At 46.6% G+C, this 19679-nt stretch overlaps 1 protein-coding gene across 3 annotated transcripts in view; it reads left to right on the forward strand.

Moving 5' to 3' along the window:
• The window catches only part of LOC119970654 (interleukin-6 receptor subunit beta), a 116850-nt gene that overhangs the window by 31519 nt on the left and 65652 nt on the right, over positions 1-19679 (forward strand). For all 3 annotated transcript variants that reach the window (XM_038805620.1, XM_038805619.1, XM_038805621.1), the window contains one exon: positions 4570-4690. In XM_038805620.1, coding sequence (XP_038661548.1) covers positions 4570-4690 — 121 coding nt within the window. The remainder of the gene's footprint in view (positions 1-4569; positions 4691-19679) is intronic.

The raw sequence follows: 19679 nt of genomic DNA on the forward strand, positions 1-19679 counted from the left end.
TGTAGTGATTCTATCATTAGAACATAGAACAGTACAGCACAGAACAGGCTCTTCGGCCCTCGATGTTGTGCCGAGCAATGATCACCCTACTCAAACCCACGCATCCACCCTATACCCGTAACCCAACAACCCCCCCCTTAACCTTACTTTTAGGACACTATGGGCAATTTAGCATGGCCAATCCACCTAACCTGCACATCTTTGGACTGTGGGAGGAAACCGGAGCACCCGGAGGAAACCCACGCACACACGGGGAGGACGTGCAGACTCCACACAGACAGTGACCCAGCTGGGAATCGAACCTGGGACCCTGGAGCTGTGAAGCATTTATGCCAGGGGTGGGCAAACTACGGCCCGCGGGCCGCATGCGGCCCGCCAAAGGTCTTTATGCGGCCCACCAAGTCATTTTAAAAAAAAAATTTTTTTTTTTAAGATTAATGGGTTAATGGCTGTTGGGTTACTTACTGGTATAGGGTGGATACGTTGACTTGAGTAGGGTGATCATTGCTCGGCACAACGTTGAGGGCCGAAGGGCCTGTCCTGTGCTGTACTGGTCTATGTTCTATATGAGGTGCCCAGAATCCTAACCGGGTGAAGTAATTATTTTACTTAATATACTATGCGGCCCTTTAAAATTGTGAATTTCTGAATGCGGCCCTTGCACGGAAAAGTTTGCCCACCCCTGATTTATGCTAACCACCATGCTACCGTGCTGCCCCTTCTAGGGTGGCTACTGCTTCAACACCATCCAAGGAGTATGGGATCATCCAAGACAGAACCACCCGCTTGATTGGCAGCCCATGCAACATCTAAAACATCCACTCCCCCTCCCACCCCCTGAGCACACTGGGGCTACAAGATGACTAAATGATATTACAGAAGGCAATGTGTAATGTTCTACATTCTTTGCAACGGTATTCTGAACTATCACACGAATAATAATTATGGCTGTAGTTTATTTTGTTGTAGAAGTTAGAAGTGCACTGTCATTTGGACCTTTATTTAAACTAAAGAATGCCAAACTATATAGACTGAGATCCTTAGTCTTAGATTTCCATCCGCATTAATTTGTGCTGTAGACGTTAAAGGCCAAACTATCAATCTAACTCATTTACAGTACATATTATTTTCCTTTATTTGTGAATAATAGTGAATTTAGACAGCTAAATGTATTCTGTAATTCTGAAACTGACAACATTCTACTTGTTATTCTAATCCACGGCACTGACAGTTCAAGCATAATTTCACATTCAAGGAATGAAAGTAGCAGCTCAGATTTTACACTGTTACTCTCAAGGCTTCCTGACACAATGTGGTTTGTCAGTTGCCACTGTTCTATGTTCCAGGCAATGAAATGAATTAAACAATGGTAATGTTTTTGGATTTTATTAGTCAGTTATTCACAGTCAGTAAAGTTTCTCTTGCGCCATCAAAAGCAATGGAGAAACAGCTGAAAGTTGTATTTGGACACTTTCAGTGGTGATATTCATCTGTTGGGAGTGCACATTGGGAAAGTGAGTTCAAACGGTCTATGGTTCCCCCAGCTACAAAATTAAACGGAATGTCTGGACAGCCATTACATGTTCCCAGTGAATGATGCTGATCAGGAGTGTTCAAATGGAAAATGTACCCTTCATTAAACATCCAAAATTCCAATGAGTATTGTGAATACTTTTCAAAACAATTCTCCGGGCCGGAGAATTGCCGTAACCGCGCCACGGCGCCCCAACGCTGGCGCGCGATTCTCCGAGATGCGGAGAATCGGCACCATTAGCGCGGGCCGCTGGAATGGGCCGAGCGGCCGCGCCGATACGGCAGAGCCCCGCCGGCGCCGTTCACCCCTGGTCGCTGCGGGGGGGTGATGATGGGAGGGGGGCTCCGATGGGGTCTGGCCCGCGATCGGGGCCCACCGATCGGCGTGCCGGCCTCTCCCACCCAGGCCTACTTTCTGGCGCGCTGGCCCCTGAACACCGACTCCCATGTTGAGTCGGGGCCGGCACGCTAAAGAGGTCACCCGCGCATGCACAGGTTGGTACGGCCCAACTGCGCCGCAAAAGGAGGCTGGAGTGGCGTGAACCACTCCAGCGCCGTAGAATCGGTCGTACCAGGCATTCACGATGGCGCGAACACTTGGGCACCATATCGGAGAATCGCCCCCATAGTTTTGATCACTTTGTAAAGGATAGCATGGAAAGTCCCTCATCGCTATTCCATTACATACTGCATTTGGTGTCATAGAGTCAGGAAATCCCTACAGTGCAGACGGAGGCCATTCGGCTCATCTAGTCTGCACCAACCCTCCAAAAGAGCACCCTACCCACTCCTCCGCCCTGTTGCCATAGCCCCACCTAACGTTTGAATATTAAGGGGCAATTTAGCGTGGCCAATCCACCTCACCTGCACATTTTTGGACAGTGGGAGAAAACCATATTCGGTTGTGAGATTAACTTGGACTATAGGGTGGCATGGTGGTGCAGTAGTTAGCACTGCTGTCGTTGGTGCTGAGGACCCGGGTTCGATCCCAGCCACTGTCTGTGTGGAGTTTACACATTCTCCCATGCCTGTATGGGTCTCACCCCCACAATCCAAATATGTGCAGTTTAGGTGGATTAGCCACACTAAATTGCCCCTTAATTAAAAACAACTTGGACTACACATTGGTGCCATCACTATGATATCAATTTCCACCGTCATAATTGTACCTGACTCTGCCTCAGCTCAACTCATAGAATCATATACCCTATCCTTGAAACCCACTAACCCCACCTAGCTTTTTGGACACTAAGGGCAATTTAGCATGGCCAATCCACCTAACCTGCACATCTTTCGGGGCTTGTGGAAGGAAACTGGTTTACCCGGAGGAAACCCACGCAGACACGGGGAGAATGTGGAAACTTCACACAGACAGTCACCCGAGGCTAGAATTGAACCTGGATCCCTGGAGCTGTGGGAGGGGGGCTCCGATGGGGTCTGGAGGCAGCCATGCTAACCACTGTGCCACCGTGCTACCCATCTGCTGCTGAAAACCTTGTCTCAGACACAGTTACTTCCAAATTTGGTTATTCCAATGGACTCCTGGCCAGCCTCCCATGTACCACCCTCTATAAACTTGAACTCGTCTAAAATGGTGTTGCCTGCGACCTAAGTCATATTAAACAGGGGCAGATTTCCACTTTGTGGGCCTCGCGCTCGCTTTTGTTTTTGCTCCCCGCCCCACCCCCATGATATTTGGCCTTCACAACTCCACCCACTCTTGCCCCACAGAACACAAAGACACAAGCCACAAAAATACAAGCTGGATCACTGCCTAAATGCAAGTCTGTGACACAGCTAATCTCACCCCTACACACTCCCCTCCCCCACACCCTGACACTGTGCCAATCCCTCACACTCTCAGCCTCACTAATCTCGCTTGCCTGGAGTCATCAAGGCAGCCTCTTGCCTGACTATGCTGGTAAGGCTTGATTTGCCGCCTCTCACCTTGCTGTTGCTGGCCTGCCCTCAGCTGTGACTGAGTCGAGTTGCTACTTGCCTGCTCCCTATGCTGCTCCCACGGCTGCTGACCCCGACCGGCTCGCTTACTACCTCATGGCTTTCGCTCACGCCTCGCTGGCTGGCCTGCCCACAGTCGTGGGTCAAAAAATCTAGTGGCTGCATCTCCTCGGCAAGTTGCTCCTCATCCCTCACGTGTGCGCCCGCCTCAACGTTCGGACCAGTCTGTTTTCCCGTTTAAAGTGGACTTGACCAAGCTAAGTCTGATGTTGCTTATCCTGGATGTTAGACAAAAGCAAATTACTGCGGATGCTGGAATCTGAAACGAAAGGGACAATGCTGGAAAATCTCAGCAGGTCTGGCAGCATCTGTAGGGAGAGAAATGACAGAGAAATGACAAAGAGTCATCGGACTCGATACGTTTGCTCTTTTCTCTCCCTACAGATGCTGCCAGACCTGCAGAGATTTTCCAGCATTGTCCCTGGATGTTAGACATCCTTGTTTTCAAATCTCTCCATGGCCTCACCCCTTCCTCTCTCTGTAATCTCCTGCAGTTCTACAACCTGCCAAGACAACTGTACGTTTTCAATTCTGGCCCCATCAGCATCCACAATTTTAATCACTCCGCCAATGCCAGCCATACCTTCAGCTACCAAGGCCGCGAACTCTGAAAATCCCTTCCTAAAGTCCACTGCCTCTCTATCCTGCTTCCTGGCACTCTTTAAAACCTACCTCTTTGACCAAACTTTTAGTCAGCTGGCTTACGTCTCCTGAAATGGCTCAGTGCTAAATTCTGTTTGTTAATGCTACTGTTTTACTCCATTAAAGGTGCTAAATAAACACAGGTTCTTGTGATTTTAAATTGCAGTGAGTAGAATTTCATATGTGCATGCGAAGAGGCTGCATATGACTGCATCGCTCACCGTGAGTTCCAGGCTCACATATAGCTCTGGAGCGAAGCTCAGCGCAGCTTGATGCCTTTACAAAATGTCTGAAGCATGAAAAAGTGGTTGTGATGAAAGATAATTTCAGTTTGCATTGTCATAAAGAATGTGTGTTTGATCTTGTGCACGTCAGATGGACCACATGACCTGGAATGCTACTACGTTGGAGAAATTGAAAATGGCTTGACCTGCTCATGGACCCCTGGAAGTCACCACACAAATGCTACTGCCTACACACTAAACATATCCTGGCTGTGAGTTCAGTTGGATTCCATCATTGCAGATTCTGTTTTATTTTAACTTGGATGTGTTAAATAATGAATGTATAAAAAGAAAAATTGCAAATGTTGGGAATGTAAAACAAAGCAGACTGAGAAAATAACAGTATTAAGGGCAGGGGTGGGGGGGGGGGGGGGAGGTGTTGGTGTAATAGGAATTCCTGACATGTCTAAAGATAACTTGCTTGCGAGGTATCTTGTCAGCCAAATGGAGAAAGAAGCAGCGTTTTTCCTGGATCTGGGCAATGAGTGACCAAGTGGAGTAGGTTTCAGTGGGGGAGCAGTTGGGAAACAGTGATCACAATATCATTATGTTGAGAACAGTTGTGCAAAAGGATGAGAGAAAATCAAACGTGAAAACTCAACTGGAGAAGGACTAATTTCATTGAGTTCAAAAGTTATCTGGCCAAGGTAGATTGGAATTAAAGATTGGCAAGAAATAAAGCAAATGAGTTCAATGAGATCTTCAGAGAGGGTTTTTTTGGGGTATAGCCTCGACACATTCGCATGAGAGAGAAAGAAAGGACATCCAAAGCTAGAGATTGCTGAGTGACTAAAGTTATGGAAATTAAAATGAAACCGAGAAAGGAGGCATATGATAAATGCCAGTTCCATAATTAATTGGAAGACTAAGCCAGAAACAGAAAGCACAAAGAAAAATTAGAACGGAAATAAGAGTAGCAAAGGACGTACATGAGATTAGATTAACAGGTAACATACAAGTGAATCCAAAAATCTCTCGTAAACATAGTAAATGGATAGTCAAAGAAAGGATGGAGTCAATTACGATCCAAAAAGGAGATCTTCCCGTGGAGGCAGAAGGCATTACTGAGGAACGAAAATAGTGTTCATCATCGGTCTTAATTAAAGTTGAGGGTGCTGCTAATGTCACAGTAAAGGAGGAGATCGTACAGAAATTGGTTAGGATAAAAATAGATAAATTGGATAAAAGAGGATGTACTTAAAGCATTGGCAAATCACCCGGTTTGGATAGGATACACGCTGAGCTGCTGAGTGAAGTAGGGTGGAAGTTGAGGAGTCTGTCCGCAACATTTCAATACTCTTTAAGTTTGGGAGAGGTGCCGCTGGACTAGAGGATTTACAATCATTAGACCTCCGTTTGAAAAATAGGAGATAAACATGGCATCTACAGGCCCAGGCATGCTGGTGGTGGAGAAACGCTTAGAGAAAATAATCCAGGACAAGATTACTTGGAAAATTATGGGTTAATAAATGAAAGCCAACTCCGATTTGTAAAAGGCAAAATGTGTTTTGACTAACTTGATTGAGTTCTTTGATGAAGTAATGGAATGGATTGATGAAGGTAGTGTAGTCAACGTGCATGCGTGGACTTTCAGGAGGCATTTGGTAAAGTACCAAATGCATATTGGCAAAATTGAAGCCTTTGAGTTTAAAGTGGCAGTGCCTGTGTGGATGCAGAATTGGCTAAGGGACAGAGAGCAGAGCGTATCGGCAAATTATTGTTTTCCAGACCAGAAGGAATCTGTAGTGCGTTTCCCAGAGGTTGGTGTTGCAACTACTGCTTTTTTTGACATCTGTTGATATGATAATGGTACAACAGACTCGAGGGGCTAAGTGGCCTGCCCTTGTTCTTATGTTCCTCTTTAAGTTAAATGGCCAAAGATTCGGAAACACCACAAAGAAAGCAAGTTCTTCTGATTTGAATGCAGTGCCTGAAAAATTAATGGAAGCAGATTCAGTGGTAACATTCAACAGGGAACTGGATAAATGGTTAGGAAGAGATTGCAGGACTCCATGCAAAGAAGAGGGGAGTGAGCTATTTTGATAGTTCTTTAATGACACAGCTATGCTGTACGCTATCATATCATTTAATGTTCCTGGAAATGTACCAGATTCAGTCAGCAGTTCTGAGTCTTTCTGGTGCGATCCTTCATCAAGATTTGGTCATGGTAAATAGAATATCTTTCTAAGACTGACCAAAAAAGCCAGGGAGGGGGGAACGCAGGAGCGGCTGCATATTTGCGAGCTCTGGCATTACTCATCCTTTAATCCTTTTTTTTCTTTGATGCACAACCCATAATTATTTGATCCTGGTGTGTATGCCCTGTGCTAGGATCCTGGCTAGATTTTGGCGATGGGAAATTGCGTTAAATAAAGAAAATCTTTGTTTGACTGAGGCGGTCAGAGGCAGCTGGCGTGGGCCCCAGTTCGCAGTGATGGTTTCGCTAGTGGGCAGGCCGACACCTCAGCGATGCCATTGACGTCGAGATGGCTGCCATTGTGAGGGAAGTAGTGGATGACGATCTCGGTCCCATGGCACAGGTCATTTATTGGTGCTCACATTGGTTAACTGTGAGATAACCTAAAGATGAAGCGGGGAAGAGAATTCTATCAGTAAATAGGGCATTCTGCTCAGTGGGGGCTCATCCTCTGCCCTTGGAACTCTGAATGCACGCAATGTAAAAACATCCTGCTCAATTCAGGGAGATGGGGCTACACAGGGAGTGTACGTGCACCTGGGCGTCCAAGGGATTTGGGACTGAGTGCTCAGTCGAATTTGAGAACTGGCTGCCAAGCTGTCACAATCTCGAGCTATAGGTTGGGCATTTCGAGTTCGATGGAGCACATTATGTCCGGTCTTCAAGGTTGGAGCCGGTTGAGGGTTCTGACCACTGCTCTTGTGTTGTCTCGTCCCCAATGTTTGCCGAGCAGGGTTGGAGGTGGCCTGATGTGACTGGTTGTCGCCACCCTCCAGGGCCTAGGTTTCCTACTACTGGGGCTTCAGGACTATGACATGGCGGAGGTGCAAAGGCTTTGGTGAAACTCTGGATGGATGCTGGATGTTGCTCGACGATCCAATCATGGTTTTACCCTTTCCAAGCTCTGTAGACAATGATATTATCCTGCAGTTCATCACTAATCCCGAACTTTGTCCCTTTGGGAGTTTTATAAGGGCCTCCGAAAAGTTCCAGAGATGTCGAGGAAAGAATTGCAAAGATGATTCTGGATTGGAGAGAAAGTAACAGGGTAGTTGTTATGGGGGACTTTAACTTTCCAAATATTGACTGGAAACGCTATAGTTCGAGTACTTTAGATGGGTCTGTTTTTGTCCAATGTGTGCAGGAGGTTTTCCTGACACAGTATGTAGCTAGGCCAACAAGAGGCAAAGCCACATTGGATTTGGTACTGGGTAATGAACCAGGGCAGGTGTTAGTTTTGGAGGTAGGTGAGCTCTTTGGTGATAGTGACCACAATTCGATTACGTTTACTTTAGCGATGGAAAGGGATAGGTATATACCGCAGGGAAAGAGTTATAGCTGGGGGAAAGGCAATTATGATGCGATGAGGCAAGACTTAGGATGCATAAGATGGGGAAAGAAACTGCAGGGGATGGGCACAATTGAAATGTGGAGCTCGTTCAAGGAACAGCTACTGCGTGTCCTTGCTAAGTATGTACCTGTCAGGTAGGGAGGAAGTGGTCGAGCGAGGGAACCGTGGTTTACTAAAGTAGTTGAATCACTTGTCAAGAGGAAGAAGGAGGCTTTTGTAAAGATGAGATGTGAAGGTTCAGTTAGGGCGCTCGAGAGTTACAAGTTAGCTAGGAAGGACCTAAGGAGAGAGCTAAGAAGAGCCAGGAGGGGACATGAGAAGTCTTTGGCAGGTAGGATCAAGGATAACCATAAAGCTTTCTATAGGTATGTCAGGAATAAAAGAATGACTAGGGTAAGAGTAGGGCCAGTCAAGGACAGTAGTGGGAAGTTGTGCGTGGAGTCCGAGGAGATAGGAGAGGTGCGAAATGAATATTTTTTGGCGGTATTCACGCAGGAAAAAGACAATATTGTCGAGGAGAATACTGAGATACAGGCTACTAGACTAGACGGGCTTGAGGTTCATATGGAGGAGGTGTTAAAAATTCTGGAAAGTGTGAAAATAGATAAGCCCCCTGGGCCAGATGGGATTACTCTAGGATTCTCTATAGGAAGCTAGGGAGGAGATTGATGAGCCTTTGGCTTTGATTTTTATGTCGTCATTGTCTCCAGGAACAGTGCCAGTAGGCCAGAAGACTGGAGAATAGCAAATGTTGTCACCTTGTTCAAGAAGGGGAGTGGAGACAACCCCGGTAACTATAGACCAGTGAGCCTTACTTCTGTTTTGGGCAAAGTCTTGGAAAGGTTTATATGAGATAGGATTTATAATCATCTAGAAAATAATAATTTAATTAGGGATAGTCAACACGGTTTTGTGAAGGGTAGGTTGTGTCTCAAAAACCTTATTGAGTTCTTTGAGAAGGTGACCAAACAGGTGGACGAGGGTAAAGCAGTTGATGTGGTGTATATGGATTTCAGTAAAGCGTTTGATAAGGTTCCCCATGGTAGACTATTGCAGAAAATACGAAGGCATGGGATTCAGGGTAATTGAGCAGTTTGGATCAGAAATTGGCTCGCTGTAAGAAGACAGAGGGTGGTGGTTGATGGGAAATGTTCAGACTGGAGTTCAGTTACTACTGGTGTACCACAAGGATCTGATTTGGGGCCACTGCTGTTTGGCATTTTTATAAATGACCTGGAGGAGGGCGTAGAAGGATGGGTGAGTAAATTTGCAGGTGACACTAAAGTCGGTGGAGTTGTGGACAGTGCGGAAGGATGTTGCAGGTTACAGAGGGACATAGATAAGCTGCAGAGCTGGGCTGAGAGGTGGCAAATGGAGCTTAATGCAGAAAAGTGAGAGGTGATTCATTTTGGAAGGGTTAACAGGAAGACAGAGTACTGGGCTAATGGTAAGATTCTTGGTAGTGTGGATGAGCAGAGAGATCTCAGTGTCCATGTACTTAGAACCCTGAAAGTTGCCACCCAGGTTGATAGGGTTGTTAAGAAGGCGTACGGTGTGTTAGCTTTTATTGGTAGAGGGATTGAGTTTCGGAGCCATGAGGTCATGTTGCAGCTGTACAAAACTCTGGTGCGCCCGCATTTGGAGTATTGCGTGCAATTCTGGTTGCCCCATTATAGGAAGGATGTGGAAGCATTGGAAAGGGTGCAGAGATTTACCAGGATGTTGCCTGGTATGGAGGGAAGATCTTATGAGGAAAGGCTGAGAGACTTAAGGCTGTTTTCGTTAGAGAGAAGAAGGTTAAGAGGTGACTTAATTGAGGCATACAAGATGATCAGAGGATTAGATAGAGTGGACAGTGAGAGCCTTTTTCCTCGGATGCTGATGGCAAGCACGAGGGGACATAGCTTTAAATTGAGGGGAGATGGATATAGGACAGATGTCAGAGGTAGGTTCTTTACTCAGAGAGTAGTAAGTGCGTGGAATGCCCTGCCTGTAACAGTCGTGGACTCGCCAACATTAAGGGCATTTAAATAGTCATAGAACATAGAACAGTACAGCACAGAACAGGCCCTTCGGCCCTCAATGTTGTGCCGAACAATGATCACCCCACTTAAACCCACGTAACCCGTATACCCGTAACCCAACAATCCCCCCATTAACCTTACACTACGGGCAATTTAGCATGGCCAATCCACCTAACCCGCACATCTTTGGACTGTGGGAGGAAACCAGAGCACCTGGAGGAAACCCACGCACACATGGGGAGGACGTGCAGACTCCACACAGACAGTGACCCAGCCGGGAATCGAACCTGGGACCCTGGAGCTGTGAAGCATTGATGCTAACCACCATGCTACCGTGAGGCCCCTAGTCATTGGATAAACATATGGGTGATAAGGAAATAGTGTAGATGGGCTTTAGAGTGGTTTCACAGGTCGGTGCAACATCGAGGGCCGAAGGGCCTGTACTGCGCTGTAATGTTCTATTATGATTATATCGCTGATTTTGTGTTAACGTCTTTCATCCTGACGAGGGTGAATGATATTTGAGCTCAGAGGTGTTTGTCGCCCGTTATCCTGTTATATTGCAAAAATCATGCTGGGTTGGTAGTGTGACATGAGGGGTTGTGCTCTATTTACCTAGTTTTGTGTTTATATATGTGCTGTAATCCTTGCTTTTATAATGAGGGAGGACATTTTTTAGGTACCCTTCATTTTGTGTACAGACAAGGCAGTATGGCAACATAGTGGTTAGCACGGTTGCTTCGCAGCACAGGGACCTGGGTTCAATTCTGGCCTTGGGTGACTGTGTGAAGTTGTACATTCTCCCCGTGACTGCCGGAGTTTCCTCCGGGTCTTCTACATTTACTTGGCTGCGCAGGTAATGGCAGTGGCCACTTGATTGAGTAGGTTAGGACAGTAGTGACTGTTTACTTGGGTCAGGTGGAGAGTATGTTGGGTGGTGAAGTAGGTCACCCTCCCTGAGATTTTAAATATTTTTCAAATTCATTTTTACGTGATGTGCTTCGCTGGCCCTTCCCTAGTTGCCCTTGAGAAGATGGTGATGAGCTGCCTTCCTGAATCCGTGAAGTTCATAGGGTGGAGGTACACCCACTGTGCTGTTACGGAGGGACTTCTTGGATTTTGACCCAGTGACAGTGAAGGAACGGCGATATATTTCCAAGTCAGGATGGTGAATGACTCGGTGAGGAATTACTAGGAGATGGTGTTTTCAAATATATGCTGCCCTTGTCTGTATAGATGGTCGTGGGTTTGGAAGGTGAATTCACCTGAGGAAGGAGCAGTGTTCCGAAAGCTAGTGGTTTGAAACAAACCTGTTGGACTTTAACCTGGTGTAAGACTTCTTACGTGCTCACCGCAGTCCAACGCCGGCATCTCCACATCATCTTTCTTTGTGCCAGGTATGACTCCAGCCACTAGAGGGTTTCCTCCCGATTCCCATTGACTCCAGTTCTGCTGGGGCCCCTTGATGCCATACTTGATCAAATGCTGCCTTGATGTGAAGGATAGTCACTCACACCTCATGTCTGGAGTTCAGCTGTTGGTCCATGTTTGAACCAAGGCAATAATGTGGTCAGGAGCTGAGTGACCCTGGCGGAACGCAAACTGAGTGTCAGTGAGCAGCATATTGCTGAGTAAGTACCACTTATAGCACTGTTGATGATCACGTCCATTAATTTACTGATGATTGAGAGTAGACTGATAGGGCGATAATTGGCCAAGTTGGATTTGTTCCCCTTTTTGTGTACAGGACAAAGCTCTGCAATTTTCCACTTTGCCGGGTAGGTGCCAGTGTTGTAGCTGTACTGGATAACTTGGCTGGGCGCATGGGAAGTTCTGGAGCATGAGTCTTCAGTACCATTGACGGAATATTGTCAGGTCCCATTGCCGTTGCAGTATCCAGTGCCTTCAGCGATTTCTTGATCTCACATGATGTTAATTGAATTGGCTGAAGACTGGCATCTGTGATACTTGGAACCTCTGGAGTAGATTGAGATGGATCGTCCACTCAGCATTTCATGTTGAAGATTATTGCGAATGCTGCAGCTTTGTCATTTGCACAGATGTGCTGCGCTTCTCCATCATTGAGAATGGGGATATTTGTGGAGCTTCCTCCAGTGAGTTGTTTAATTGTCCACCACCATTCATGACTGGATCGGCAGGACTGCAGAGTTTAGATCTGCCCCATTGGTTGTGGAATCGCTTTGCTCTATCTAACACTTGCTGCTTGTGTTGTTTAGCACACAAGTAGTCCTGTGTTGTGTCTTCACCAGGTTGACACCTCATTTTTTGGTATGCCTGATGTTGCTCCAGGAATGCCCGCCTGTATACTTCATTGAACCAGGGTTGATCCCCTGGCTTGGTGGTAGAGTGGGAGACATGAGGTTACTGATTGTGGCTGAGTACAATCAGTCTAGCAGTTACGTCCTTTAGGACTCGGCTATCTTCGCTAATAGCAGTGCTACTGAGCCACACTTGGTGATGGACATTGAAGTTCCCTACCCAGAATACATTCTGTGCCCTTGCCCCCTCAGTGCTTCCTCCAACTGGTGTTCAACTTGGAGTAGTACTGATTCATCGGCTGACAGTGGATGGTATGTGGTAATCAGAAGGTGGTGGTGAGCTGCCCTCTTGAACTGCTGCAATCCCTGTGGCCTAGGTACACCCAGTGTTGTTAGGGAGGGAGTTTCAAGATTTTGCCCCAGCAACATGAAGGAATGGTTATATATTTCCAAGTTCGGATAGTGCGGGTTTGGAGGCTTCCAGTTGTCGGTGTTCCTTGAGTCTACTGCCCTTGACCTGCTAGATGGTAGGTCATAAGTTTGGAAAGTGCTGCCTAAGGAGTCTTGGTAATGCTATTGAATGTCGAGGAGAGATGGTTAGATTCTTGCGTGTTGGAAATAATCTTTAATAGTGTCACAGGTAGACTTACATTAACACTGCAGTAAAGTTACTGTGAAAACCTCCCAGTCGTCATATGTACCCGAACATACCCAGTGTTCGGGTACACTGAGGGAGAATGTCCAAATCACCTAACAGCACGTCTTTCGGGGCTTGTGGCAGGAAACCGGAGCACCCGGAGGAAACCCACGCAGACACGGGGGGGATGTGCAGACTCCGCACAGACAGTGACGCAAGCCGGGAATCGAACCCGGGCCCCTGGCGCTGTGAAGCAACAGTGCTAACCACTATGCCTGTTACTTGTGTGGCACAAATGTAACTTAGTATTAGAAGTATTATAAAAAAGCCACTCTGAAGACTGACAAATCCCCAGAACTTGTTGGTTTGTACCATAGGTTTTTAAAGGAGGTAGGTCAGAAAGTGCAGTTACTTTATCCATAATATTCTAAAGCTCCCTCAACTTAGGAACTGTGCCTTTAGATTGGAAAATTGAAAATGGAACTCCATTGTTTAAGAATGGTGAGAGAAGAACTAGGAAATTATATACCTGTTAGTCTAACACAGGGGTGGGCAAACTTTTCTGTGCAAGGGCCACATTCAGAAATTCACAATTTTAAAGGGCCGCATAGTATATTAATTAATAGTCCCGGTTGTAACCAATTAGCGTGCGGCATATACCTCAGCGCTTCCCCCGGCGGCATCCTGCCTTTAGCCCTCTTTTTCTCTACTTTTCAAAAATGGCGCTTCACCCGATTATGATTCTGGGCGCCTCATATAGAACATAGAACAGTAAAGCACAAAACAGGCTCTTCGGCCCTCGATGTTGTGCCGAGCAATGATCACCCTACTCAAGTCAACGTATCCACCCTATACCAGTAACCCAACAGCCCCCCCCCCCCCCCCCAATTAACCTTATATAAAAAAAAACATTTTTTACAAAAAACAATTTTTAAAAATTTTTTTATGACTTGATCTTGGTGGGCCGCATAAAAACCTTTGGCGGGCCGCATGCGGCCCGCGGGCCGTAGTTTGCCCACCCCTGGTCTAACATATATCGTGGGGTAGTTACTGGAATCTACAATTAAGAACAGAGTGACTGAGCTCATTAGAGAAAGCCAACAGGATTTTTCAACGGAAAGGTCATGTCTCACGAATCTAATTGAATTTTTTGAGGAAGCAACTAAAGCAGTAGACAAAGCCAGTAACAGCAACATGTCTATGAATGTAGCCTATATGGACTTCCAAAAGATACTCCATAAAATTCCACCTAAGAAAACATTGCTAAAATGACGGCACAGTAGTTAGCACTGCTGCCTCACAGCTCCAGGGTCCCGGGTTCAATTCCGGCCTCGGGTGGCTGTCTGTGTGGAGTTTGCACTTTCTCCCCCATGCCTGCGTGGGTTTCCTCCGGGTGCTCTGGAGTTTCCTCCCACAGTCCAAAGATGTGCAGGTAAGGTGGATTGGCCATGATCAATTGCCCTTAGTGTCCAAAAAGCTAGGTGGGGTTACTGGGTTACGGGGATGAGGTGGAGGCATGTGCTCTTGCCGAGAGCCGGTGCATACTCGATGGGCCGAATGGCCTCCTTCTACACTGTAAACTCTATGAAATAAAATGGAGCTCATGGTTAGGAGAGTGATTATACGGTAGAACACAGAAGGTAGGGATAGTGGGTGTGTACTCACATTAGTAGGAAGTGACTGCGGGATATCCCACAAGGAACTGTGTTGCAGGTTCAATTATTCACAATATTAATTACTTGGATATCACAATAGAGAACCATATATCAAAGTTTGCCAATGGTACAAAGATTGGTGGCATAGTAAGTAGTAAGTAGATGAAAGCAGAATGTTAGAAAAACGATATTTATAGATTAAGTGAGTGGGCTAGATTGTGGCAGATGGATTTCACTGTAAGTAACCACAAGGGCATCCATTTTGGATCAAAAAAGGATAGATATACATATTTTCTAAATGGTCAAAAGTAAGGAACAGTGGGGGGTCAAAAGAGATTCAGGGATCTATGAACACAGATCATTAAAATATAGTGGTCAGGTACAAAAACTAATCCAAAAGGCTAACATAATATTAGCTTTGCTATCTAGTGAGACAGAATGTAAAGAGGAGGCAGTTTTGCTGCAGCTATACAAAACTCTGGTTGGACCACATCTGAAGTACTGCGTACTGTATCTTAGGAAGGATGATGGCCTGGGAGGAATTCTGGCACGAATCCATCAGAAAATTACCAGGGCTTCAAGGGTTAAATTAAGTGTAGGGAGTCTATAAACTCAACTTGTAGTCTCTGCAATGTAAAGATTGAGGTTTTTTAGGATTTTGAGAAGAATTGATAGAGTAAATCTTTTCCATTGATGAAGGAGTTTAGAACAAGGGGACATTCACCTTAGTATGAGAACCAATCTGTTCAAGAGAGAAGTTAGGAAACGCTTATTCATACAAAGATTGGTAGAAGTGTGAAACTATCTCCCACAGTTTTTACTAGCACAAGGGTACAATGGGATATGGAGTTAAGATGGGCGTTGATACAATCATGGGAACTGAGAGCTGCTCATAACTATGCTGATTCTTTGAAAAAGCAGTTGTGCTTAGTGCTTCATTACTGATTATAATCCATTGCCCATTAGGTTCCTCATTCCCAACTACCAGTCCAGTTCACTCTTAATTTATTTATGGTATCAACTTCCGCTACTTTTTCAGCATATGTTTCAGATCCCGACAACTCTCTAAGTGAAAATATTTTTCTTCATCTCCCCTCTAGTTCTTTTGCTGATGATTTTGAACCTCTGGCTATCGACCCACTAGACTGAGGGAACAGCTTTTCTCTGTCTACTCTGGCAAAACCTCGCATCATCTTGCAAACCCGTGTTAGGTTCTGTGTTCCAAGGAAGACAGTCTCCTTGAGGAGAAGGTTCAACCTCTCCTCGTAACTGAAGCCCCTTATCCCTGGTAACATTGTGGTAACCCTCCTCTGTGCCCTTTCTAAGGCCTTTACATCTTTCCTGAAGTGTGATGCCTAGAATTTTCCGAATGGCCAAAGCCTAACCAGTGATTTATAAAGTTCAAACACGATCTCTTTGCTTTTCTGTCCCTCCATTTATATATAAACGTCACCACAATCCCAGAGGACTATAGGCTGATTTCCCCCTTTGAGGGCTGTCAGGTGTTGATTTAACCTGAGGGTCACCACACCTCAGGTGAGGAGCAAGGTTGAGAAGACAGGGCCTTCGTGAGTAACCTCAGCCAGTACGGAAACTGAACCCACGCTGCTAGCATCGGTCCGTATAAAGACCTTATCAACTTGCCTGGCCATCTTTAAGGATTCATGCCGCTGGACACCAAGATCTCGCTGCTTATCCACACTTTTCAAATTCATGCTATTTGTAGTATTCTATGATAAGAGTATAAATCAGTCATAATCTTGTTGAAATACTGGCAGGGGCTGGTTTAGCACAGTGGGCTAAACAGCTGGCTTGTAATGCAGAGCAAGGCCAGCAGCGCGGGTTCAATTCCCGAACTGGACTCCCTGAACAGGCGCCGGAATGTGACGACTAGGAGCTTTTCACAGTAACCTCATTGAAGCCTACTTGTGACAATCAGCAATTATTATTATTAGATCAGGTTCGAGGGGCTGAATAACCTATTCCTGTTCCTATATTTCTATGAATCACATCAAGTCACACCAACATCGCTGCGTCAAGGACTCAAGAATTTTCAAGCCAGTGACAGAGCAAATTTGAGGGTGATCTACAAGTATTGGAGTAGAGAGCCAGAATTTGCTGCAGATATACATAAATACATCTGATAACACGTCTTTACATTTAATTTGGGTGCTGGCCCTTACATTTACACGACTAAAACTGTTCCTTTGGGCTATGAACAGAATTGTCATTGGTGGGAGGAAGAGATGACACATAAGTGTTTTCACGTTCTTATAACACTGTGGGTGGGATTCTCCGTCCGCCCGCCGACCAGAGAATTCCGCCCGAGGTCAATGGATTTTTTTTCCATTGTCGGCGTCTTGCCCGTAGCGTTCTTGCGGCGGGCGGGGTGGGAGAATCCAGCCCTGTGTCCATAACAAGATAAAACATCAAGTTTGGGTCACCTTTCCTGGGCATGGGTAACATCAGCATTAAAATCAGTGGGGTAGGCTCACAGTCACAAATCATGCCTGAAATACACACTTTCTCCATTGGTGGCACTGTGACGCTGCTTTCCATTTCAAACCCTTAACTTCCCTCAACCTCGAGGGGGCCCTTCAACATCATCAGAGGGCGAGACAGAATAAATAGGAAGAAACTATTGTTGTATCTGTCCAATTCAGATACTTTCGACCAGTTTACTTACTCAAGGGTTTTAACCTAGGTGTCTTTTAATAGAGAGCAGAACAAAGGACAAACACAAGTATAAATTAAACAATCTTTATTAAACACACAATTAATCCATAAATTAACCCAAAATATATTATCCTAGAAATACCCAAGATTCAATTATACTACCCACCAAAGATGGCTTGATTGAACTGTGGGCCCGATTCTTGAGTCCATTTGGTCCGCCGTCATGGAGGTGGGTCTTGCTGACAGTTTCTTCCTTCCTTCCTTCGTTCCTGGGCAGTCTTCAGATGGTGACGGTCACCTCCCACACGAGCCTTTGCTGCCGATGTATCTCGGGTGCCTATTTTTATCCTCCATCCATTTGCGCCCTTTTGCCACTTCCTCTGGCTTCCTGCCAATGAGGCCTCGAGAGGAGGTCTCAGCACCCAATGGTCTGGATGATGATTAGTTGAAAGGACAGCTGAGCCCGCCCAGGTGTCCATCTCCAGTGGCGTGGTCTGCACCTACCCCCTTAGCAAATAGGGTACCAGCGGAAACTCTGGGCTCCCGGGAGTCTGGCTCAATCTGGGCTGCGGACAACAGACCGGTGCCTATAAATAGGGTGTGATGATCTCTTGATAGGTGATTGACATGGCAGGTCCAGACATGCCCAGGCAACCTGTCTGAGTTTGAATGTACCAACTTGGCCAAGTCCGAATTCTCATCAGGCCGTTTGCTGGAGCACTGCAATTTTTTTTAAATGTTCCCTTTTTTAAAAAAAATGTATTTTATTCCAAATATGTATCAAAGCAGGTTACAGAAAATAAACACCGCGGGAAACATACTTCCCAACAATCAACAGTCCGTACAGATTTTTAACCCTTTTCACGCCCCCACCCCCCTGTGACGAACAGCTCCTCAAAGACGGTCACAAACATCCCCCACATTTTCTCAAACTCCCCTGCTGAGCCCCTTAATTCGTACTTTATCTTCTCTAACCGCAAGAAGTCATACAGGTCACCCAACCATGCCGCTGCTCCCCGTGGCGATGCCCACTGCCACTCCAGCAAAATTCGCCACCGTGCAATTAGAGAGGCAAAGGCCACGACATCGGCCATCCTCCTGTCCATGAGCTCCGGCTTCTCTGAAACCCCAAATATCGCCACCAAAAATGTTCGGGTCCACCTCTTCCACTATCCTGACTAAGACCGCAAACACTCGTGCCCAGAATCTACCCAATTTTTCGCAACCCCAAAACATGTGCGTGTGATTCGCTGGCCCCCACCCACACCTCTCACATTCATCTGCTACCCTCTGAAAGAAGCCACTCATTCTCGTCCGAGTCATATGGGCAGCACGGTAGCATTGTGGATAGCACAATCGCTTCACAGCTCCAGGATCCCAGGTTCGATTCCGGCTTGGGTCACTGTCTGTGTGGAGTCTGCACATCCTCCCCGTGTGTGCGTGGGTTTCCTCCGGGTGCTCCGGTTTCCTCCCACAGTCCAAAGATGTGCAGGTTAGGTGGATTGGCCATGATAAATTGCCCTTTGTGTCCAAAATTGCCCTTAGTGTTGGGTGTGGTTACTGGGTTATGGGGATAGGGTGGAGTTGTTGACCTTGGGTAGGGTGCTCTTTCCAAGAGCCGGTGCAGACTCGATGGGCTGAATGGCCTCCTTCTGCACTGTAAATTCTATGATATGCATCCTGTGCACCACCTTAAACTGTATCAGCTCATCCTTGCACAAGAAGAGGTTCCGTTTACCCTATGCAGTGCCTCACTCCATACTCCCCAACTGGTCTCCCCTCCGAACTCCGCTTTCCATTTCTTCTTGATCTTCACCAACGCTCACCTCCCTGCTCTCCCAACCACTTGTATATATCCCCAATCCTTCCCTCCCCTTACACATCCGGAAGTAGCAGTCGCTCCAGAACGGTGTATCCTAGCAACCTAGGGAACCCTCTCCAAACCTTTCGCGCAAAGTCACTAACCTGCATATACCTGAACTCACTCCCGCTCGGATGCTCCACACTCTCCCTTAGCTCCTCCAGGCTGGCGAACCCTTCATCCAAATACAAATCCTTCACCTTGACCAGCCCCACTTCCCTCCACTTCCTGTGTACACTATCCATCCCCCCCGGCTCAAACCCATGGGGCGAGATTCTCTGCAAATGCGGAAAATCGTAAAGACTGCCGTGGGACAGGCCGTGACCCACGGCAGCCTTCATGGCCACTTCCGGGGCCGATTCTCCCCCCTGGGCGGGGCTAGGAGCGCGGCCCCGTGCGTCACGGTGGCGCGGCCTTGACGACAGTCGTCAAGGCCGCACGTCAAGCGTCATGGCAGCTGACGCGGCCGATGACGTCAGCCGCGCATGCGCAGTTGCCGTCTTTCTCCTCAGCCGCCCAGC

The sequence above is a fragment of the Scyliorhinus canicula genome, chromosome 8 (assembly GCF_902713615.1).
Source record: "Scyliorhinus canicula chromosome 8, sScyCan1.1, whole genome shotgun sequence".
NCBI classification, from domain to species: domain Eukaryota; kingdom Metazoa; phylum Chordata; class Chondrichthyes; order Carcharhiniformes; family Scyliorhinidae; genus Scyliorhinus; species Scyliorhinus canicula.